General features: G+C 43.8%; 1 protein-coding gene across 2 annotated transcripts in view; it reads left to right on the forward strand.

Moving 5' to 3' along the window:
* The window catches only part of SCNN1A (sodium channel epithelial 1 subunit alpha), a 111,374-nt gene extending 98,511 nt beyond the window's left edge, over positions 1-12,863 (forward strand). Inside the window, exon 13 of one of the 2 annotated variants that reach the window (XM_069754096.1) lies at positions 8,987-12,863. In XM_069754096.1, coding sequence (XP_069610197.1) covers positions 8,987-9,382 — 396 coding nt within the window. In that variant the 3' untranslated portion in view covers positions 9,383-12,863. The remainder of the gene's footprint in view (positions 1-8,986) is intronic. The other variant, XM_069754097.1, reaches the window with a different exon arrangement.
* Positions 12,864-24,953: the final 12,090 nt, after the last annotated feature.

Consider the following 24,953-nt stretch of genomic DNA (forward strand, 5'->3'; position numbering starts at 1 on the left):
GGCTCCACGCAAAATCCCACCCCGTGGGGTCAGAATGATCACAAGAACGGTGAGCAAAAATCCCAGAACCACGCGGGGGGACCTAGTGAATGAACTGCAGAGAGCTGGGACCAATGTAACAAGGCCTACCATAAGTAACACACTACGCCACCATGGACTCAGATCCTGCAGTGCCAGACGTGTCCCACTGCTTAAGCCAGTACATGTCCGGGCCCGTCTGAAGTTTGCTAGAGAGCATTTGGATGATCCAGAGGAGTTTTGGGAGAATGTCCTATGGTCTGATGAAACCAAACTGGAACTGTTTGGTAGAAACACAACTTGTCGTGTTTGGAGGAAAAAGAATACTGAGTTGCATCCATCAAACACCATACCTACTGTAAAGCATGGTGGTGGAAACATCATGCTTTGGGGCTGTTTCTCTGCAAAGGGGCCAGGACGACTGATCCGGGTACATGAAAGAATGAATGGGGCCATGTATCGTGAGATTTTGAGTGCAAACCTCCTTCCATCAGCAAGGGCATTAAAGATGAAACGTGGCTGGGTCTTTCAACATGACAATGATCCAAAGCACACCGCCAGGGCAACGAAGGAGTGGCTTCGTAAGAAGCATTTCAAGGTCCTGGAGTGGCCTAGCCAGTCTCCAGATCTCAACCCTATAGAAAACCTTTGGAGGGAGTTGAAAGTCCGTGTTGCCAAGCGAAAAGCCAAAAACATCACTGCTCTAGAGGAGATCTGCATGGAGGAATGGGCCAACATACCAACAACAGTGTGTGGCAACCTTGTGAAGACTTACAGAAAACGTTTGACCTTTGTCATTGCCAACAAAGGATATATTACAAAGTATTGAGATGAAATTTTGTTTCTGACCAAATACTTATTTTCCACCATAATATGCAAATAAAATGATAAAAAAACAGACAATGTGATTTTCTAGATTTTTTTTTCTCAGTTTGTCTCCCATAGTTGAGGTCTACCTATGATGTAAATTACAGACGCCTCTCATCTTTTTAAGTGGTGGAACTTGCACTATTGCTGACTGACTAAATACTTTTTTGCCCCACTGTATATATATGATATATATATACTAGATGGTGGCCCGATTCTCATTCATCGGGTATTCTAGAATATGCATGTCCACGTAGTATATTGCACAGCCCACGTAGTATATTGCCCAGCCACGTAGTATTTTGCCCAACCACGTAGTATATTGCCCAGCCACGTAGTATATTGCACAGTGACGTAGTATACAGCTCAGAGCCACGTAGTATATTGCCCAGCCACGTAGTATATTGCCCAACCACGTAGTATATTGCCCAGTGACGTGGTATACAGCACAGACACATAGTATATTGGGCAGCACGGTGGCGCAGTGGTTAGCACTACAGCCTTGCAGCGCTGGGGTCCTGGGTTCTAATCCCACCCAGGACAACATCTGCAAAGAGTTTGTATGTTCTCTCCGTGTTTGCGTGGGTTTCCTCCGGGCACTCCGGTTTCCTCCCACATTCCAAAGACATACTGATAGGAATTCTAGATTGTGAGCCCAATCGGGGACAGTGATGATAATGTGTGCAAAACTGTAAAGCGCTGCGGAATATGTTAGCGCTATATAAAAATAAAGATTATTATTATATTGCCCAATCACGTAGTATATTGCCCAGTTGCGTAGTATATTGCCCAGCCACGTAGCATATTGCCAGCCACGTAGCATATTGCCCAGTTACGTAGTATATTGCCCAGCCACGTAGTATATTGCCCAGTGACGTAGTATATTGCCCAGCCACGTAGTATATTGCCCAGTTACATAGTATATTGCCCAGCCACGTAGTATATTGCCCAGCCACATAATATATTGCACAGTCACGTAGTATATTGCCCAGTCACGTAGTATATTGCCCAGTCACGTAGTATATTGCCCAGTTACGTAGTATATTGCCCAGCCACGTAGTATATTGCCCAGTCACGTAGTATATTGCCCAGCCGCGTAGTATATTGAACAACCATGTAGTATATTGCCCAGCCACGTAGTATATTGCGCAGCCACGTACTATATTGCCCAGTGACGTAGTATATTGCCCAGCCACGTAGTACATTGCCCAACCACGTAGAATATTGCCCAGTGATGTAGTATATTGCCCAGCCACGTAGTATATTGCCCAACCACGTAGTATGTTGCCCAGTGACGTAGTATATTGCCCAGCCACGTAGTATATTGCCCAGTGACGTAGCATATTGCCCAGCCACGTAGTATATTGCCCAACCACATAGTATATTGCCCAGTGATGTAGTATATTGCCCAGCCACGTAGTATATTGCCCAGTTACGTAGTATATTGCCCAGTCAAGTAGTATATTGCCCAGCCACGTAGTATATTGCCCAACCACGATAGTATATTGCCTAGTGACGTAGTATATTGCACAGCCACGTAGTATATTGCCCAGTGACGTAGTATACAGCACAGAGCCACGTAGTATATTGCACAGCGACGTAGTATACAGCACAGAGCCACGTAGTATATTGGCCAGTCACGTAGTATATTGCCCAGCTATGTAGTATATTGCCCAGCCAGGCTTGTCACAGGTTAAAAAATAAAAAATAAACATATACTCACCTTTCCGAGGGCCCCTTGTAGTCCACGGCAGCTTCCGGTCCCTGGGTTGGTATGAGCGCAGGACCTGTGATGACGTCGTGGTCACATGACCGTGACGTCATGGCAGGTCTTTCTAGTGCAGGCACGCAGGGCCTGTGATGACGTCGCGATCACATGACCGTGACGTCATGGCAGGTCCTTCTCCCATACCATCTTTGCCACCGGAACCTGCAACGGAAGATGGCGGCCGACGCGAGCGACTACGGAGGGTGAGTATAGCAGGTTTTTTTTTTATTATTATTTTTAACATTACATTTTTTACTATTGATGCCGCATAGGCAGCGTCAATAGTAAAAACTTGGGGACACACAGGGTTAATAGCGGCGGTAACAGAGTGCGTTACCCGCGGCATAACACAGTCCGTTACCGCCGGCATTATCCCTGTGTTAGCGGTGACCGGAGGGGAGTATTCGGGTGACAGGCACTGACTGCGTTAGGAGTAAGGAGCGGCCATTTTCTTCCGGACTGTGCCCGTCGCTGATTGGTTGCGGCAGCCATGACAGGCAGCTGGCGAGACCAATCAGCGAATGAATAACCGTGACAGAAGGACAGACAGACGGAAGTGACCCTTAGACAATTATATAGTAGATATACATACATTTTCATCTTTCACCTTTTAAAAATTACAAAAGGTAATTGCATGGTAACTAACCCTGCACAGTTAGTAATTAGAAGCATCCCCTTTTAAAAGTATCACAGTTTGTAAATGCTTTTTGTAGCCAGGCTAGAGTCTTTCAATTCTTGTTTGATGGATTTTCATCCATTCTTCCATGGAGAACTCTTCTAGTTCTGTGAGATTCCTGGGCCGTCTTGCATCCTCTGCTATTTTGAGGTCTAGCCTCGGATTTTTAATGATGTTCAGATCAGGGGACTGTGAGGGCCACTGGAAAACCTTCAGCCTTTTGAGGTCGTCTATTGTGCATTTTGACGTGTGTTTAGGATCATTATCCATTTGTAGAAGCCATCATCTTTTCATCTTCAGCTTTTTTACAGATGGTGTTATGTTTGAATCAAGAATTTGTTGAAATTTAATTTAATCCATTCTTCCCTCTACTCGTGAAATATTGCCCGTGCCATTGGCTGCAACACAACCTCAAAGCATGATTGATCCATCCCCATGATTAATGGTTGTCGAGATGTTCTTTTCCTGAAATTCTGTTACCTTTTTTCTCGACACATACCTTTGATCATTGTGGCTAAAGAGTTCCATTTCAACCTCCACATGACTTCTTTCCAACATGAATCAGGCTTGTTTAAATGTTCTTTTGCAAACTTCTGATGAATTTTATGGTGTGGACGCAGGAGAGGTTTTCTTCTGATGACTCTTACATAAAGGCCATACTTGTGCTGGTGTCTCTGGACAGTAGAACACTGTACCACAACCCCAGAGTCTGCTAAATCTTTCTTAAGGTCTTTTGCAGTCAAGTGGTGGTTCTGATTTGCCTCTCTAGCAATCCTACGAGCAGCTTTCACTGAAATTTTGCTTGGTCTTCCAGACCATATCTTGACCTCCACTATTCCTGGTAACTGCCATTTCTTAATTAAATTTCGAACTAAGGAAAGGACAACTTGAAAGTTATCTGAGCACACAAATCTCCAAGGGAACTTTTGCATCAACTGTATACTGTATATTTTATTTTTTGGCATAAAATACAAAGAAATGTGTCTTTAACTTTTTTTTCCAGAAATTATTTCATCTTCAACTTGTTAAACTGTTCACAATAACAGTAATTTTTATCAGGTCCAGACTGTTATATGCCACATGTATCAGTTTAATCACTTGCCTTGTAGAATATATTATAATTATGGCCATATTTTCTGTCATCCAACCTATCCAAAACATCAGAAGATTCGCAACAAAGCACACCGGAATACTAAGCTATTATAGAAGACAAAGAAATAAATCTTTACTAGGGTCTTAAAGAAATTATAATCCAAAAAGTTGCATCTGAATTGGAAATCTAAGACAACAGGCCTGGATTATAGGGAGAGTATAGAGGGAAAACACAAGTTCTTGGGGCCTCCAGTACCCTGGAGAACTAGGTCATCCTTACCACCTTACCTGATGGCTCTTACCACCTTACCTGATGGCTCTTACCACCTTACCTGATGGCTCTTACCACCTTACCTGATGGTTCTTACCACCTTACCTGATGGCTCTTACCACCTTACCTGATGGCTCTTACCACCTTACCTGATGGTTCTTACCACCTTACCTGATGGCTCTTACCACCTTACCTGATGGCTCTTACCACCTTACCTGATAGCTCTTACCACCTTACCTGATGGCTCTTACCACCTTACCTGATAGCTCTTACCACCTTACCTGATGGTTCTTACCACCTTACCTGATGGTTCTTACCACCTTACCTGATAGCTCTTACCACCTTACCTGATGGATCTTACCACCTTACCTGATGGTTCTTACCACCTTACCTGATGGCCCTTACCAACCTTACCTGATGGCCCTTACCACCTTACCTGATGGCTCTTACCAACCTTACCTGATGGCTCTTACCACCTTACCTGATGGTTCTTACCAACCTTACCTGATGGCTCTTACCAACCTTACCTGATGGTTCTTTCCACCTTACCTGATGGCTCCTACCACCTTATTTGATTACTCAGATTCCCCATACCATACCATACACCATCCTGCCCGGAAGAGTTTTTCAGTCCAAAAACATAAAGAACATTTTTTCCTAATGGACATACTTGTCAACTTTTCAACATTATTTTCCAGAATATGGGATTTGTACTTTTTTTTTTTTGCATAACCATACCCCATCTGAATGCTGATCTGCGCTCCCTGAATGTGCACCTGGACGCCAGGGCTCAGTATCACAGCAAATAAATCATTGAGGGATCGCCAGTTTATGGGAGATTCTCAGGTTGTTATTTCCTTTTTGTTAGCTCTAATTGTGGACATGTTGAGACGAGGCCTTTCTAGGGTTATCCCCGACTATGGGCAATGGACATGAGGATCCCTTTTTCATGAGTCTTCAGCAGCTCCACGGCCTGTCTAATGGACGTTGGGTTCTGTTCTCATTTTTCAGGAATTCAGACTTGAACCCCCAAAGAAGTTATAAAGTGCAATGAGACAAGAGGAATTCAAATGACCTCCGTTTGCAATTTTTTCCAATGGTGTCTGTCATTTCCAATGGGCAAAAGAGCATAGTCTATGAAAGGGCCAAAATGCAATATGAATGGTGCCTGGATCCTAAACAGGTGCATGGTAAACCCTTTTAATGTCCGGGAAACAACAACATTTTCCTGATGATAAGATTGTGAGTACTTAGCTTTATCTCATTGATCTTGTGCAGCCGGTTTGTGGTCTGCAGTCAGGTTCTCCTCTTTACTGAACATCTCTGCAACCACAAGATGCAGAGAGCTTTCATGTGTGGATCGTATCTGGTGATGACCTCGCTATCTGCATGTGACGAGGATTTCCGGCTGTGATAGACTGAGCGATAAAGAATGAAATAACACTGTCAGAAAGCAAGTCTATGCATAGTAATGAAAATCCTGCAGTCTGGTACTGGAAAAGGGCCCCACGACACTTGGGAATTGGGTTGAGAGTCGGGCACCAGATAGGTCCAAGGTTCCTGGTGGTTCACGAAGACCTTCAGGCGCTGCCATATCACATTGGTACAAGTATGTGTATGATAGGCACCCTCTTTTGGTGCTTGCCAATGCTCCCGTTTCCCCATTCCTTCACACGAGAGCCAACCGATTGAGAAAGTCAACAAGGAACATTAATACGAGACACACTTCCTACGGAGTATTGTACAGCATTGCAGAAGGGCAACCTTGTCATTTGCTCAAAATTCATTCATTTGTTCCTCCTGAAGGGGACACCATCCCTTTCCTGTCTTGTGACCATCATATTCATTTAATAGGTATTTTGCTTAGCTATTGTGTTCCATTTTACTTTTTCAGGTGGCATGGCAGTATGCAGTTGGGCATTGTGTTGCGCTGCTACTTAGATACTGTACAGGACATTTTGTTTGCATTTTATAGGATTTTTATTTAGTCAACTGTATGGACAAGTTATTCGTCTTCTGTACGGTATGACAGCATTTACTAACCTGGAGTTTCACAGACCCTAAGGTACAGCATTGCAGCCGATAGGGGTTCAGGGCAACAATTGGAGTTTCTGGACTAGTAAGGAGGCCTGGCATCAGCAAATTGTGTGCTACGTTCCATACAACATCCTGACCCTGGAGACATCAGGACCTGTGTCCTATTTTGTCTTATTTGGGGATTGATTAAAAGGGACCGGTCAGCAGGTTTTTTAGACCCCAAATTAACGTCAACACAGTAAAGTACCTATAATGATAATTACTTCCAAACCTTTTTATTATAAGTCTGTGTCTCTAGTTTTTTGTGATCCATTGGTGAATTCTTATGCAAGGGCATGGCTCCATATTTCTCATCCCAGAGTTGGTTTTTGGCAGTGATTGACAGGTCACTTTTCTCTGTGTCCTGCTTCTCCGGGTCGACATCTTGCACAGGCAATATCATTCCTGAGACTCGAGGGCAGTAATGTCCCGATGACATTGTGAGTGATGGACTATCTATCTGCACGAGTCGCTCGAGGAGTTGCGAAGCCTGCATGAGATGTCCGTCTCTATGACCTGCTCCGCCTCCTCAGATCTTGCGCAGGCAATAATATTATTCCCGGAGGCAGCACATGCGTAGATGGGTAGTCCAGCACTCGCAAAGTGATCTGGATGTCACTATGACTGCACCTGCGTGAGATGTCAACCAACTGAGCAGGTCATGGAAAAGTCAATCACTGGCAGGAGACCGGAGCTGGCAGGAAGAATGGGGATTACGAGAGAATGAAGGCATGGATTGATAAAATACAGATATTGAAGTAATCATTGTAGGTAGTTTACTGGATGGTGTTACTTTGGGGTCTAAAAACTTACTGACAAGTTCCCTTTAATTTGGAGGTCTGATTTGAAAGTCTATAAACATAAGGATGAATGACCTCGGGGAGATCAAAACATCCAACACCACAGAGACACCATCACATGTTTCTCAACACAGTGATCCAGAACACTGCCCCCATCCCTTATGGGAAATATGCAAATGCATGTAGAAAAGCATTTCCTACTCCACACTGATGAGGGGCAAATACCCCGAAACAGCTGTCTGTGGATGGATGCCATGTTTTGGCATAGGTGGTTTTCCTTTTTGGATGCTGCCCTTCCCGTGGTTGTTCCTTCCCGGTGAAAGACCTGGCTATTTATTGCTTGCGTTGAGAAACACGTGATGGTGTCTCCGCGGCTTTTCTACATGATTTAAAAGTCTGACTTGGGATCTGATTTTGGGGAGTGACAGAGCTCTGATCTGGGAATCTGATTAGGGGTCTGGTCTGGGGTCTGAATTGATTTACATGTCTAGTCTGGGGTTCTAGGTTGCCTGCAACATTACGGCAAACCTGGTCCCGGTTGTTGACTTTCTATGCCTGTAAAACACCAGGCAATTGCCTAGTTTGCCTGCATAAAAAAATTAAAACCTGCCCACGTAGCTGCAGAATAATTTTAGAGGGTAAAAATTATAGAAAAAAAAAAAAAATGACTTGGGGGGAAAAAAAGTTTCATTTTCTAGTTTACATAAAAACTTGTTTAAAATTCTGTTAATCATTATCAGTGAGTTCATAGAGGAACTGTCACATTATGGAGGAAGGTTAGAGGAAGCAAGTCCTTTTACAGATCTGAAACCTGTCGAGTCAACATGACAAAGACGTCTCTTAATATAGATGTATATGTCATATGAACGTTTTATTGCTACTTGACCTATAAATCTCGGCTTTTTGCCGGAGGCCGATCAAATTGGGTGTGTTCACCCTGAAAGACCTGATCACTGATTAGTCTGTTCCTTTGGAAGGAGGAATAAGAATTTGGTTGCCCTTTTGTGTCACGTCTTCAAATATTATATTAGGCAATTGGTGAGTTTGATTGCTCCTGAATGTGACAAATAATGATTATGAAAGAGGTTCTCCAGGATTTACGTAACCATTGATGATGTATTCTTGTACTGTGGACTTCCAGGACTTGATCGGCATGAAAGACAATAGTGGTCCTTCATTGATGACACGAGCACATCAGCGCATCTATGTGGTTGACTTTACCTGATACTTTATTATGGGGGGAGATGTCAATGATTTTCCAAATTTTCCAAGTATGTGCGTTTGGTCTGCAGGTCTTCATGATACGTTATGAGATGGTGGCATTCAATACTCTTATACTTGTGATAACTCGTGTAAATCCACTGGAGATTGCGCCTAATACTGAAACAATAACGATTTCCATCTTTCTTTCTTTTCAGATGGTGATGCTTTTATCTTTGCTGGGAAGCCAATGGAGTCTTTGGTTCGGTTCCTCAGTCCTTTCAGTGGTGGAGATGGTAGAATTGGTCTTTGACGTCATCGCCATCAGCGCGATGATCCTTGCTGCTCGTTACCTCACCAAAACAAACAAGTCCATGGAAGAGACAGGAGGAGAACCAACACCCGACCCCTCCTACGGAGATGGGGAACACCAAATCCCCCAGAATCCAAACAACGTACCCTCACACAGTCAAATGAGAGTCGTAGCCGACATCACTCCTCCTCCGGCTTATGATAGTCTCGACTTAAGATCCGTGGGTGGAGGATCCTCTCGTAATTCCAGTCTTCGTAGTCATGTTTCGCATCGTGCAGAAGCTCCATGGAGGGATGAATAAGAAGAGCAGAAAGAAGGAGTCCAAATAGAATCGAATCAGTATATAAAGGAGCAGGGTAATCGGATAATAGATGAAGTAAGACATGGGAATTTATAGTGACAATGACCTAACTTCTATAACATGACCTAATTCTTGTTTGAGGTCATAAAAGTCACCAAAACAAGTTAAAATGTCGATTTCCTGACACTAAAATGTTTTGATTGAAAAGGTAATAAAAAAAGTGACTTTTACATTTATAAGTAGAACTACAAGAAAATTTACTACATTATCAACCCCCCAAAAAAGGTAGATCATGCTAGCAAATGTTATTTAAAGGGGTTGTCTGCTACTTTTTTTATGATAAAAACAAAACAGAATAAAAAGTCCCGTACCTGACTCTTGACATTCCACCGTTCCATTGATTGATTCCCCTTCCGGTATACTGATTTTTTTTCTTCCCAGCTGGGGGATCTCTCATGAACACTGCGGCCAAATGGTGGCCACTGATTGGCTGCAGCGTTAACATTCTGTCCGAGCCAGGAGAAACAATCACAAACCATTTATTTTCTGGCTCAGAGAGAATGTGGAGGCTGCAGACAATCAGTGGTCACTTATTGGCTGCAGAAATCACATGACATCACCAACTGGAAGCAGAAGCCAGGTGACTGGCGGGTAACACAGTCAGCAGTGCGGCAGATGGGCAGGCTCCAGTAAGTCAGCATCTCTTCTTTTTTTAATACTCACATGAGCCCACTTTTATTATAAAAAAATGTATTGAGAAAAACCCTATAATGATGAAATGACTCAAAAGCTTGTTCTAATTTGGTTAAACTTTAAACTTTTTTTTTTTTAATCAATGCTACATAAGAATACAGATAACTTGGAAAAATAACGTAAAAGTGTCATATTTCTCACCTTCTAGAAATCAATTTATACTTTCCCTCTTTGCAACTTTTCTGCTGAAAACTTCTGAGTCTTTAAATAAATCAGTGAAGTAGAGTAAAAAAGTAAATGGAATGAGGAGGGGGATGCGGCTGCAGTTTCCCTCTCTCTGTGTCAATGAGGCTGCATGCTGTGAGAGGGGAGGAGGAACACAAGTGGGGAGACATCTGATTGGATCAGAGCATAACATGCTGTGAGAGGGGAGGAGGAACAGAAGCGGGGAGACATCTGATTGGATCAGAGCATAACATGCTGTGAAAGGGGAGGAGGAGCAGAAGCGGGGAGACATCTGATTGGATCAGAGCATAACATGCTGTGAAAGGGGAGGAGGAGCAGAAGCGGGGAGACATCTGATTGGATCAGAGAGAGGATCACATGCTTTGAGAGTGGAGGAGAGCAGGACAAGGGAGGCATCTGATTGGATCAGAGAATCGCATGCTTATAGAGGGGGGAGGAATAACACAAACCATCTGATTGGCTCAAAGTACTGAGCACAGCACTAACATTACACCGGGAAGATCACATAAAAAAATAGTATTTTTTTTGCTTTTTAATAAGCATTTTCAAGTAGCAGAGTCGTGGGAAACGGGAAAGGGAATTTGATTGCAGAGACAGGAAGAAAGAACAATGTGGTCAAGAAGAAGTTTCCTGAACTTAATCCATAAAAGAAAAAGCAGGAAAAACGTAGCCTAGCTGCTTTATGTACACTGGACCATTTACATGTCTGACTAATACATGACAAAAGGCATTTTTAAAAAACTCATACAATCCACTTAATAAAAAAATCAATCGTAAAAATCCATTCCTTAGTTATACATATTCTGATTATTTATATTACTAAATTAACATTAATCAAGATATAAAGGAATCTATCACTGGGATTATTCCATCATTGAATAAAAATGTCAATTACGTATTTTATACATTCAGAGTTATAATAATATATAACATAATACTGTCACTTAATGCCCAAATAATACCACCACCATATAATTTTTCAAAGCTTACTGATATACTGTACCCACATAATACCAGCATATAGTGTCACTGCCATTCAGTATCCAAATAATACCACCATACAATTAACATTGGCATCCAAGTATAAAATAAATATGACTATAGTGCATTGGAATTGTGTTTCCAGATCAATATCTTACGGTATTTTGCACGGGCCGACAATGGACAGTAGGAATCAGCACATCCTGCTCTATCACCTTATCAATGGAGATATGCTTTAAATCCTTCATTCAGAAAGCCCCCAATTAATAATATCATATAATGCCGAAATAATACTGCCATTCAGTGCATAAATAATACCAAAATACACAGCTCTGGATCAATAGTGGATTTTAGGATTGTTATAAATCTAGTAAGGTCATATGGTGGTGTTATTGTCAACCTACTTGTTTGTTGAGGAAAAGTAAAGCTTTTATAAAGTGCAGGTAAAGAACATAAGAGAAGAAAGTATCTAATCTGAGCTGCTGTTAACCTGCGATTTCTGAGGCTGGTGACTCGAATAAACTTATCCTCAGAAGCAGAGGTGACTCTTGGTCTTCCTTTCCTGGGGCGGTCCTCATGTGAGATAGTTTCTTTGTTGCGCTTGATGGTTTTTGCCACTGCACTTTGGGACACTTTCAAAGTTTGCCCAATTTTTCGGACTGACGGACCTTCATTTCTACTAATTTTTCTTTACTTAGCTGCTTTTTTCTTGCCATAAAACAAATTCTAACAGTCTATTCAGTAGGACTATCAGCTGTGTATTCACCAGACTTCTACTCAACGCAACTGATGGTCCCAACCCCATTTATAAGGCAAGAAATCCCACTTAATAAACCTGACAGGGCGACCTGTGAAGTGAAAACCATTCCCGGTGACTACCTCTTGAAGCTCATCAATAGAATGCCAACAGTGTGCAAAGCAGTCATCAAAGCAAAAGGTGTTGTTTCATAGTTTTGATGCCTTCAGTGTGAATGTACAATTTTCATTTCATTTCATAGTCATGAAAATACAGAAAAATCTTTAAAGGAGAAGGTGTGTCCAAACTTTTGGTCTGTACTGTATATGATCACAGGACTGGGACTTCAGCCCCCTTCCAGATGCTTAAAGGGTCATTTGGAAAAAAAACAAAATTCTGAATTTATTGAGCATTGTTCACATGCGCCAATAGAAGCAGAACCGATCCTGATTGTAACATCCCTTTAAATCAATGATTGATAGTCGTTTGTATTGATGATACTTTTCCGTTTGATGAGTGTAATTTGTATTTTGAATGTTTCTGAAATAAGAGAGAATTTAATGTTATATCCGCTAATGTTCTTGTATCCAGATTAGTAAACTCGTTCCAAAACAATACATGTGGGGCTGATTGTAATAACACCGAGGTTCTTGACCCTGTATGTGCTGAAGAACGGGACGGGAAGAGGGGGTGGAGGTTTCCTTTTTAATCAAGTATCATTTCCTCCTCTTTCATCCGATTTGCAAATAAACAGTAAATTTAACCATTTTCTGTACAACGAATATGTAATCACTCAAATAAAACAATAAAAAAACAGATTCATAATTCATGTCTGCAATGAGATGTGTGATCCAAAATGAACGAGATGTCACGTTAGTCGTTGACCTAGTATTGCAAAATTAGCGAAAATGCGAGTTCTAGACCATCCGTCTATAAACTCTATATTATACATAGGAGGGTCTGTGATCATCAGTCGTGGAAAAGAAAGATCTGGAAGGTTAAGTTTCAACTCTCAGCTGCGTCACTTCTAATGTGGTGTACCTAATTATTTGTACTAAATGTCCAACTGGGGGTCTGTATGTGGGGGAGACAGGGAAAAGCTTAGAACAAGAATGAACTCTCACCGCCACACAATAAGAGAAAAAAGAATGGATCTACCTGTGGCAATACATTTCTGTCTCCCCAATCATAACATTATGGACATGAAATTACTTGTGTTAAAAGGTAGCTTCAAATCTCAGAGAGACAGAAGAGTCTGGGAATATAAACTGATGACAACCTTTGACACTCTAACTGCAGGAATGAATGTGTCGCACGGATTTATGTCTTTTTACATCAACTAAGGAACTTGCCCCTCAGACTATGAGGGATCATCGCAACAGAGACCCTAATCACAGGACAATAAAACAATCCTTATCTAAGAACTGGCCCAATATTTATGGACGTAACTGTTTATCACCCATGGTAATTCTGCTTCATGTCACCTGGCTTATCCATGTTTTTTTTCCCTTTTTTTTTTTTTTTCTATACTATGTTGTGCATAAATATGTGATTCTTCAGAATTTCTTTTAGTCTTTGCCTGATGAAGAGACCTGTGTAGTCTCGAAAGCTTGCAATTTGTTACCATCTTTTCAGTTAGCCATTAAAAGGTATCAACCACTGAGGACTCTCAATTCTAAATATTTTCCTACCAAACCGGAAAATTTCGGAAGGATCAGCTTGCCATCTAAGACCTCCCAACTTTTGCCAGACACATTATTTCAGGGAAGAGAAAGATCCGGCCATTGGAATTTCCTTTTGATGGTTGGGGAGATAAGCCACAGTCGGAGAAGTCTGGAAGCGGCACTCATATGAAGAACACAACGTTCTCAGCCAAGCTAAAAGTTCCTGCTTATGGAGAAGTCGCGAGAGGTAGCTTTTGGCCGACAGGTTTTTAAATGTGTATGTTGTAAGACTAAGGCTGTCGGATGAAAGATCGTTCAGCCGATAGCCACCATGGTCAACTCTCCCATATACAGTAGAACTATTTCGGCAGCACACTCCTGTGTTCTCTATAAGAAAACTACCGACCAACACAACTATACAATCGTCCATCCGAACCCATCAATATCGTTCGTTCGACTTGAGCCTAATGTGCGTGGCCAGGTTAAGCCAATGTGTCCCTTTAGCTAAATTTCTGCCAGTCAAAGCTCCAGCATAAAGAAGCACAAAGATCAGAAGATATAGACTGATTTGCTTCAAGAGCTTGTGTGACCTCCTCTTCAGAAAACCATATTGAATTGTGTCCTTTCATGACATAATACTCAAAAGACTTGATAAGTCCCAAAATGATCTATTTGTGAAGATCAAATCTGGTTCTAGCCAAAATTGCACCTAAACATTAAATACATTAAAAAAAAAATTCCAAAAACGACAAGGTACAAATCTTGGTACTGCAGTACATCTTCTAGGACTGCAAGAGCCCATGGATCCTCAAACTTGGGTGAACTTGAGATTTTGCTGTCCCTCGAGGCTTGGAGATACTATAAACCTCTGGTGGTGATACATTTGGAAACATAGTTGCGCTAAACTAAATATCCTCTAAGAAGAATAATGAACCCTCAATAAAAAAAAAAACACTGTTGTAGGGGAGTAAAACTACAATATCACATTTAACCATCTTCACTAAAAAAGTGAAGTGCTGGATTCTCCAATAGGAAGTTGTCTGTGGAGCGCTCTCATGACTCCCCTCTGCTTTCACTTGTCGAATTAAATTGTTTGGAAACTTGAGCGCAGGCTCAGTCTGTAACAAATGTCAAAAAGTTGTGCTATAAAAAGACTCATTATCTATGGAAATCTGACTAATGAATCCACTAATAGATTTGTGGTGCTGTAATCTTGTCTTATATTTAAAGGGGACAGCTGCCTAAAATAATCTTCCGATCTCATACTAGCTCAGACAAATCCAAGATTGGAAAGTTTCATAGAGCTGTAGCTATAAGGGTACCGTCACACAGTGGCATTTTGATCGCTACGACGGCACGATTCGTGACGTTCCAGCGATATAGTTACGATCTCGCTGTGTCTGACACGCTCCTGCGATCAGGAACCCCGCTGAGAATCGTAAGTCGTAGCAGATCGTTTGAAACTTTCTTTCGTCGTCTAGTGTCCCGCTGTGGCGGCATGATCGCATGGTGTAACAAAGGTGTGCACGATATTGTATACGATGTGCGCATAGTAACCAACGGCTTCTACATCGCAAACACGTCATGAAATTATCGCTCCAGCGTCGTACATTGCAAAGTGTGACAGCAGTCTACGACGCTGGAGCGATATTGGAGCGATGCTGGAGCGTCACGGATCCTATGATTTATGTGCCATGGCATGTCCTGTAATGTATATGCCCCAGTGTCTCCTGTGATGTATGTGCCTTGGCATCTCCTGTAATGTACAGTATATGCCCCAGTGCCTCCTATGATCTATGTGCCATGGCATGTCCTGTAATGTATATGCCCCAGTGTCTCCTATGATGTATGTGCCTTGGCATCTCCTGTAATGTACAGTATATGCCCCAGTGCCTCCTATGATCTATGTGCCATGGCATGTCCTGTAATGTATATGCCCCAGTGCCTCCTATGATGTATGTGCCTTGGCATGTCCTGTAATGTATATGCAGTGCCCCAGGGTCCTGGTCGTTGCAGTAATATCATTCTCCTCTAGGGGGGAGTGATGTTACGTTTGGACGCAATAAAGGAGATCTCTTTACCAGGTACCACAAACATACAACACATTTCATACTCCAGTCCACCAGGGGGAGCTATGCTCCTATTTATTAGGGCACTCTTCACACTGAGGTAAAACTGGTGGCTTGGATAGGAAGTTAGGTAGTTGCTAGCTGAGCTTTGCTCAGGTAGTTGGTCCCTGATAGGGGTGGGATCCTGTCAGAGGCCTAGACAGAAGGTCACGGAGCTGCGCTTGCCCACGTGCGGCAGTTCCTAAGAAAGGACATGAACAGAGAACTGTATTGTAGAGAGTGAGAGAGAAGTCATAGCAAAAGGAGTGGATACCAGAAGGAGTTCTGCCCTGCAAGGCTGCCTCCTTCTGAAGCGCAGGATCCCGGTAGCCGGAACACCGAGGGAGCAACAGTCCTTTATGCCTTGCTCCAGACACTGGCAGGACAGCTAATTGCAAGCTACTGATCCGCCCTATACCCAGGAGGCAAGGTGGCACCCACGAGAGGCCAGGGCATGATAGAGTCCCTGTAAAAAGCTTCACGCCACCGGTCATACGGGTTTGTCCTATTCATCTGGGGGAGAGAGAGAGATAACATCGATAACATCTACAAAATCTGTGAGGACCTTATGAGAGGCTTAGCAGTAAGGTACTACAACACCAAGGCGCTAGAGGAAGGCTACTGATTTCCACCTGGATAAGGGGACTCTGGATTTGCCTTCAGACCGGCCGGACTCTGCCTGCCCTGTGATCTGGTGCTCTCGACTGTGGATGCTGAAGCCTTCAGTAAAAAGGTAAAGAGACGGCAACCTTGTGTCCTCATTATTCTCTGCGCCTCTCACCATCCACCATCTACACACTGGGAAGCCCTGGGGACATACTTCACCTGTGGGAAGGTATACCATCTAGCTGCCATAACATCACCCCAGTGGACCCCTTAGCAGCGTCGGTCACCCTGAACGAATACCACAGGTGGCGTCATGAACATTATCCCTTTAAAGACCTTTCCCTTTTACAACGGACCTCCCGAGGGCCACGGACCGGGCCTGCCACCGTGACATCCCCTTTGAGAACCGAAGGACCCGGTACCGAGAACTCCGCTGCCCACGGGGGTGCTCCATATATGCCCCGATGTCTCCTATGATGTATGTGCCATGGCCTGTCCTGTAATGTATATGCCCCAGTGCCTCCTATGATCTATGTGCCATGGCCTGTCCTGTAATGTATATGCCCCAGTGCCTCCTATGATCTATGTGCCATGGCCTGTCCTGTAATGTATATGCCCCAGTGCCTCCTATGATGTATGTGCCATGACATGTCCTGTAATGTATATGCCCCAGTGCCTCCTATGATCTATGTGCCATGGCCTGTCCTGTAATGTATATGCCCCAGTGCCTCCTATGATCTATGTGCCATGGCCTGTCCTGTAATGTATATGCCCCAGTGCCTCCTATGATCTACTGTATGTGCCATGACATGTCCTGTAATGTGTATGTCCCTGTGTCTCTTATAATGTATGAGCTATGGCATGTCCTGTAGTGTATATGCCCCAGTGCCTCCTATGATCTATGTGCCATGGCCTGTCCTGTAATGTATATGCCCCAGTGCCTCCTATGATCTACTGTATGTGCCATGGCATGTCCTGTAGTGTATATGCCCCAGTGTCTCCTATGATGTATGTGCCATGGTATGTCCTGTAATGTATATGCCCCGATATATCCTATGATGTATGAACCATGACATGCCCTGTAATCTATATGCCCCAGTGCCTCCTATGATGTATGTGCCATGGCATGTCCTGTAATGTATATGCCCCAGTGCCTCCTATGATGTATGTGCCATGGCATGTCCTGTAATGTATATGCCACGGTGTCTCCTATGATGTATGTGCCATGACATGTCCTGTAATCTACATTCCCCGATATCTCCTATGATGTATGAACCATGGCATGTCCTGTAATCTATATGCCACGGTGTCTCCTATGATATGTGTGCCATGACATGTCCTGTAATCTACATGCCCCGCTGCCTCCTATGATGTATGAACCATGGCATGTCCTGTAATCTATATGCCCCAGTGCCTCCTATGATCTATGTGCCATGGCATGTCCTGTAGTGTATATGCCCCAGTGCCTCCTATGATATGTGTGCCATGACATGTCCTGTAATCTACATGCCCCGCTGCCTCCTATGATGTATGAACCATGGCATGTCCTGTAATGTATATGCCCCGGTGCCTCCTATGATGTGTGTGCCATGGCATGTCCTGTAATGTATATGCCCCGGTGCCTCCTATGATGTGTGTGCCATGGCATGTCCTGTAATGTATATGCCCCGGTGTCTCCTGTGATGTATGTGTATGGCATGTCCTGTAATGTATATGCCACGGTGCCTCCTATGATGTATGTGTATGGCATGTCCTGTAATGTATATGCCCCGGTGCCTCCTATGATGTGTGTGCCATGGCATGTCCTGTAATGTATATGCCCCGGTGTCTCCTGTGATGTATGTGTATGGCATGTCCTGTAATGTATATGCCACGGTGCCTCCTATGATGTATGTGTATGGCATGTCCTGTAATGTATATGCCCCGGTGTCTCCTGTGATGTATGTGTATGGCATGTCCTGTAATGTATATGCCACGGTGCCTCCTATGATGTATGTGTATGGCATGTCCTGTAATGTATAGGCCCCTGCATCTCCTGTGATATATATGTCCCCCAGCCCCACATGGAATTTATATGCCCCGGCGTCTCCTGTGATGTTACGCACCCCAGTGTCTCTTGTAATGTAAATGTCCCAAACTCCTCCAGTAATGTAAATGCCCAGCATCTCCTGTGATGTATACAGCAGATCACAAAAGTGAGTACACCCCCACATTTTTGCAAATATTTTATTATATCTTTTCATGGGACAACACTGAAGATATGACACTTTGATACAAAGTAAAGTAGTCAGTGCAAATTAATTATGTAAAAATAATGCAATGTGATTTTCTAGATTCTTTTTCAAAATTATGTCTCTCATAGTTGAAGTGTACCTATGATAAAAATTACAGACCTCTCCATTCTTTGTAGGTGGGAAGACCTGCAAATTCAGCAGTGTATCACATACTTATTTTCCCCACTATATGCCCCAGTTCCAGCGTATCCTATGTGATGTATACGCTTCAGTCCCAGCGTCTCCTGCGTAATGTATATGCTGCAGCCCCAGTGTCTCCTATGTGATGTGTATGCTGCAGCCTGCTATGGCTCAGTTTGGGGATTTGATCGGCTGACTTGTTGCTCCATGGTCGATTCCTCTGTCTGCTGAACTATTACCTTTTCTTCAATGTACGAACGCTGATGTTCCAATTGTCTCTTTTCTCACTTCTTGGTTTGTGAATAGCCAGTTTAATTGTGAATCTATGGGAAAAAAACACTATAAGCCTCTATTATCTACATGCTGAAATGTAGGTATACATTATACTTGGTGTAGTCCTTCTATACACGGATAATACATATAAAATTGAACTACCATGGGAAAAAAATCTTTAAGGAACGGTGTCCTACAGTCACTCTGGGGAAGATCAGTGACCACTGGACCTTCTGTAGGCAGTAAATGACTAACCTGGGAGGTTTCCTTTCGAAGACATGAGACTTGTCTTCATAGAGCCCTTCAATTTTGGAGAGATCCACCAACAATGTCATTTGATTGGTGTCTTCCTAACCTTCCACCATGAAGGGAAGGCAACTCTTGTGCCTGGTAACTGCTTAACACATTCCCTGAAGAAAATATGAAGCTGGTGGAGTCAGGAAGGATGTTCGTAGAGGACATTTATCTCATGTCTACGGCCAACATCATGACAAGCTTGGCAGAAAGCTAGTAAAACAAATGACCGACCTCTCACAAACGATCACAAGAGACGTATTTTATAAAAGTTCATAAAATAGATAGTTAACACAAAAAAAACCATTTGTAGGCAACTTTTTTTTTCATCAGTGATAAGAAACCATGAAATAAGGGCTTCTTGTATTAAAACCAGAAGGAAATGACAATCAGAAATAAAACAGATTCCGGAGAATGGACACTGAAGGATAAAGTATTTCTGCATTAATCTTGAGATGCCGATCACCTGATAACGAGCGAACCACTCATTCGTTGGGTGAAATGATTTTTAAGTTTAATCAGCATTCTTGGCAGCAGATTGTCCCATGAACAAAGGACATGTGCTGCCGAGGATAATGACAGCCTATGTGCACTGAACGATCACCAATCTACGTGTCTAAACAACCGATGACCAAGCGCGTATGGCCGATCGTTTCACAGCCGCAGGTCGTAGACCGGGAATATATTTTTAGAGAGGATTGTATCTGTAATGGAGGGTGAATCAGTACAATCCGTCATCGCTCTCCACAAGATATTTTTATCCCAAACAAACTCACACCCTTGTGAACTCCTGTTGCTGCAAGAGATGAAAAACTCGAAATGTAAAGTATGTACGAATTCCTGATAACCAGTTAATTCAGAACACTCTCCGAGCCTGGGAAGATGCCAGGGCCGCCTGCCCCCTGGTACGGCGCTCTACAATGCTTTCATTGAGGTGTGAGTCAATTCTTCAAAGCCATTCTCAAAGTCGAAAAGTGGAGCTCCACAGCGATGAGCGGAGGGAGGCCAAAGAAAGTAAGGAGTACAGGGGTCCACACATACCTGAGGCCGACGCAGCAAAATAGCAACTTGTACAAGAGGTAACGCAGGACAGAAATGTTTATGTCTATTGGTAAAGTCAAAATGTAGAGTCCTTTGCAGTAAAAGAACTTTTTTTATTCTTAATTTGTCCCTTTTATTTCCAAATGGGAGAATCAGCGTCTTCTTGTCATAGACGGAGCATGGACTAATTGTAGATCAGGACATCTTTAGAGTGTATGCAGGGCACAGTCTTATTATGTTTCTTCTGGCTATGACAGGTCATGTCAGCACTAGCCACACAGTGCCCCCATAACATTACCAACCACACAGTGCCCCCATAACATCATCAGCCACGCAGTGCCCCCATAACATTATCAGCCACACAGTGCCCCATAACATTACCAACCACATAGTGCCCCCATAACATCACCAGCCACACAGTGCCCCCAAAACATCACCAACCACACAGTGCCCCCATAACATTACCAACCACACAGTGCCCCCATATTATCATCAGCCACACAGTGCCCCCATAACATCACCAGCCACACAGTGCCCCCAAAACATCACCAGCCACACAGTGCCCCATAACATTACCAACCACACAGTGCCCCCATAACATCACCAGCCACACAGTGCCCCATAACATTACCAACCACACAGTGCCCCCATATTATCATCAGCCACACAGTGCCCCCATAACATCACCAGCCACACAGTGCCCCATAACATCACCAGCCACACAGTGCCCCCATAACAGCACTAGCCACACAGTGCCCCCATAACATCACCAGCCACGGAGTGCCCCCATAGCATCACCAGCCACGGAGTACCCCCTTACTATTATTAGCTACATAATGCCTCCTCAACAATGCCATACACACAGAGCCCCCATGCTATTACTTCCCATATAATGCCTCCCCAACAATGCCTTGCACGCAGTGCCCCCATACTAGTACTAGCCACGCAGTCCCTCCATATACCAACCACACAGTGCCCCTATAATGCTGCAAGCCAAACAGCACCTTCATAACAGTGACACAACAGTGCCAGCCAACCAGTGCCAATACTAATAATAATACTAGCCACATAATGCCTCCCTAACATTGCCGGCCACACATAATAACAATTCCAGCCGCACATTTCCTCCAGTCATTCTCACCATGCTACACACGGTGCTTTTATTACAGATCACAAAGTGCCCCCAAACCAGTACCAGTAACACATAGGCCCCATAGAAGTGCCTGACACATAACACAACCACATAAGTACCAGCCACACAATGACTGCACCCAAATCACACCTCATCCCCGTAGCAATGCCGGCTACACTGTGGTCCCATAACAGTGTGGGTTATAAAGTGGCACTATAACCGGGCCAACCACAATGCCTCATAACAGCGCTCATCCCACAATGCCTCTATAACAGTGAAAAATGTCATAACCCATAAGAGTTGCTAATCCCACAGTGCTCACAACCACGCAGTGCCCCCCACAACAACACTAGGTCCCACCATAACTACCAGCCACAGAACAAATAGCCCTGCTAACCTCCTACAGTATTTATGGCCTCTGTTAGCATGCACATCAGGAAAGACACTCAATTTACTCTCTAAGACCGGTGTCACATGTCCATGAAAGACAATTTGTGCTTTCAGGTCAATTTTTAAAAATTAAAAATTCTTTTGCTGCGTCACATCCTGACTTTTTTGGAGGTCCAATCCTTTCCATCATCCTGTCTTTTAATGTTATGTGATTTTTAAAAAAATATTGTTTCAATGAAGATCAATAATACTTTTATTCACTGCCCCATGTGTCACTTCGTACCTTGTTAGGTGACCGTATATAAGTTTCGAATAGCACAGTAGACTAGGGCACTCCATTTTATGGTATCCAGCAAAAAAAGTATGGCCCCGATTCATCAAGACAAGTGTTTTTCCCTCCGGTCTTGAGGAAGCGGGATGGGGTTTGAGGCCCCTAATTTTTTAAGAGGAGCACTTCTCTTAACGAACCAGACGAGGTGTAAAGTGGTGTCCGCCTCCATGTGCCTTGCCAGTCAGTGACTGAAGTAAGATCTGTGGTGTGACGTATGCCACAGGTCATCATGAATTTCACGAGTCTAGGTCGCCACGCCCCATCACGCTCCACCTCTGACAGCTTTGTTGTAACTGGGCGCAAATGGTGTAAAAATGCCAACAGTTGCATTTTGAGCAGCTTCGCCTTGTGCAACACTTTTGAGTCTTTTCAAAGCTTTTTTTGCCAGAATATTGGCTTAAAAGTGTTGAGGAGTTGTGGACGAAGTATTTTTGGTTGTCCGAGTCTTAGTTTTTGGAGTCATTTGGGCATTTTATTGGTATTTTTTTTTAATTCCTGGTAGGAAAAAGTGGCTACAGACTTAGCACTGTCCAATCAGAAGGGTGGAAAAAAATTGTCCAGGTGAAGAAAAACTCTTCTAAAAAAGACCATTTTCTGAATTGGTTTTCTACTTGTAATCTTGTTGTTTTTGACAGCCTCAATTGCCCCTGTGTGTATACCTCTTAGGGTAACGGATGCGAGTATAAGTCTGTAGAGTGGGGTACGTGTGTAAGTCTGTAGAGTGGGGTACGAGTGTAAGTCTGTAGAGTGGAGTACGAGTGTAAGTTTGTAGAGTGGGGTACGAGTGTAAGTCTGTAGAGTGGGGTACGAGTGTAAGTCTGTAGAGTGGGGTACGAGTGTAAGTCTGTAGAGTGGGGTACGAGTGTAAGTCTGTAGAGTGGGGTACGAGTGTAAGTCTGTAGAGTGGGGTACGAATGTAAGTCTGTAGAGTGGGGTACGAGTGTAAGTCTGTAGAGTGGGGTACGAATGTAAGTCTGTAGAGTGGGGTACGAGTGTAAGTCTGTAGAGTGGGGTACGAGTGTAAGTCTGTAGAGTGGGGTACGAGTGTAAGTCTGTAGAGTGGGATACGAGTGTAAGTCTGTAGAGTGGGGTACGAGTGTAAGTCTGTAGAGTGGGGTACGAGTGTAAGTCTGTAGAGTGGGATACGAGTGTAAGTCTGTAGAGTGGGGTACGAGTGTAAGTCTGTAGAGTGGGGTACGAGTGTAAGTCTGTAGAGTGGGGTACGAGTATAAGTCTGTAGAGTGGGATACGAGTGTAAGTCTGTAGAGTGGGGTACGAGTGTAAGTCTGTAGAGTGGGATACGAGTGTAAGTCTGTAGAGTGGGGTACGAGTGTAAGTCTGTAGAGTGGGGTACGAGTGTAAGTCTGTAGAGTGGGGTACGAGTGTAAGTCTGTAGAGTGGGGTACGAGTGTAAGTCTGTAGAGTGGGGTACGAGGGTAAGTCTGTAGAGTGGGATACGAGTGTAAGTCTGTAGAGTGGGGTACGAGTGTAAGTCTGTAGAGTGGGGTACGAGTGTAAGTCTGTAGAGTGGGGTACGAGTGTAAGTCTGTAGAGTGGGGTACGAGTGTAAGTCTGTAGAGTGGGATACGAGTGTAAGTCTGTAGAGTGGGGTACGAGTGTAAGTCTGTAGAGTGGGGTACGAGTGTAAGTCTGTAGAGTGGGGTACGAATGTAAGTCTGTAAAGTGGAGTACGAGTGTAAGTCTGTAGAGTGGGGTACGAATGTAAGTCTGTAGAGTGGGGTACGAGTGTAAGTCTGTAGAGTGGGGTACGAGTGTAAGTCTGTAGAGTGGGATACGAGTGTAAGTCTGTAGAGTGGGGTACGAGTGTAAGTCTGTAGAGTGGGGTACGAGTGTAAGTCTGTAGAGTGGGGTACGAGTGTAAGTCTGTAGAGTGGGGTACGAGTGTAAGTCTGTAGAGTGGGGTACGAGTGTAAGTCTGTAGAGTGGGGTACGAGTGTAAGTCTGTAGAGAGGGGTACGAGTGTAAGTCTGTAGAGTGGGGTACGAGTGTAAGTCTGTAGAGTGGGGTACGAATGTAAGTCTGTAGAGTGGGGTACGAGTGTAAGTCTGTAGAGTGGGGTACGAGTGTAAGTCTGTAGAGTGGGATACGAGTGTAAGTCTGTAGAGTGGGGTACGAGTGTAAGTCTGTAGAGTGGGGTACGAGTGTAAGTCTGTAGAGTGGGGTACGAGTGTAAGTCTGTAGAGTGGGGTACGAGTGTAAGTCTGTAGAGTGGGGTACGAGTGTAGGTCTATAGAGTGGGGTACGAGTATAAGTCTGTAGAGTGGGGTACGAGTGGGAGTCTGTAGAGTGGGGTACGAGTGGGAGTCTGTAGAGTGGGGTATGAGTGTAAGTCTGTAGAGTGGGGTACGAGTGTAAGTCTGCAGAGTGGGATACGAGTGTAAGTCTGTAGAGAGGGGTACGAGTGTAAGTCTGTAGAGTGGGGTACGAGTGTAAGTCTGTAGAGAGGGGTACGAGTGTAAGTCTGTAGAGTGGGGTACGAGTGTAAGTCTGTAGAGTGGGGTACGAGTGTAAGTCTGTAGAGTGGGGTACGAGTGTAAGTCTGTAGAGTGGGGTACGAATGTAAGTCTGTAGAGTGGGGTACGAGTGTAAGTCTGTAGAGTGGGGTACGAGTGTAAGTCTGTAGAGTGGGGTACGAGTGTAA

The sequence above is a fragment of the Ranitomeya imitator genome, chromosome 2 (genome assembly GCF_032444005.1).
Source record: "Ranitomeya imitator isolate aRanImi1 chromosome 2, aRanImi1.pri, whole genome shotgun sequence".
Classification (NCBI taxonomy): domain Eukaryota; kingdom Metazoa; phylum Chordata; class Amphibia; order Anura; family Dendrobatidae; genus Ranitomeya; species Ranitomeya imitator.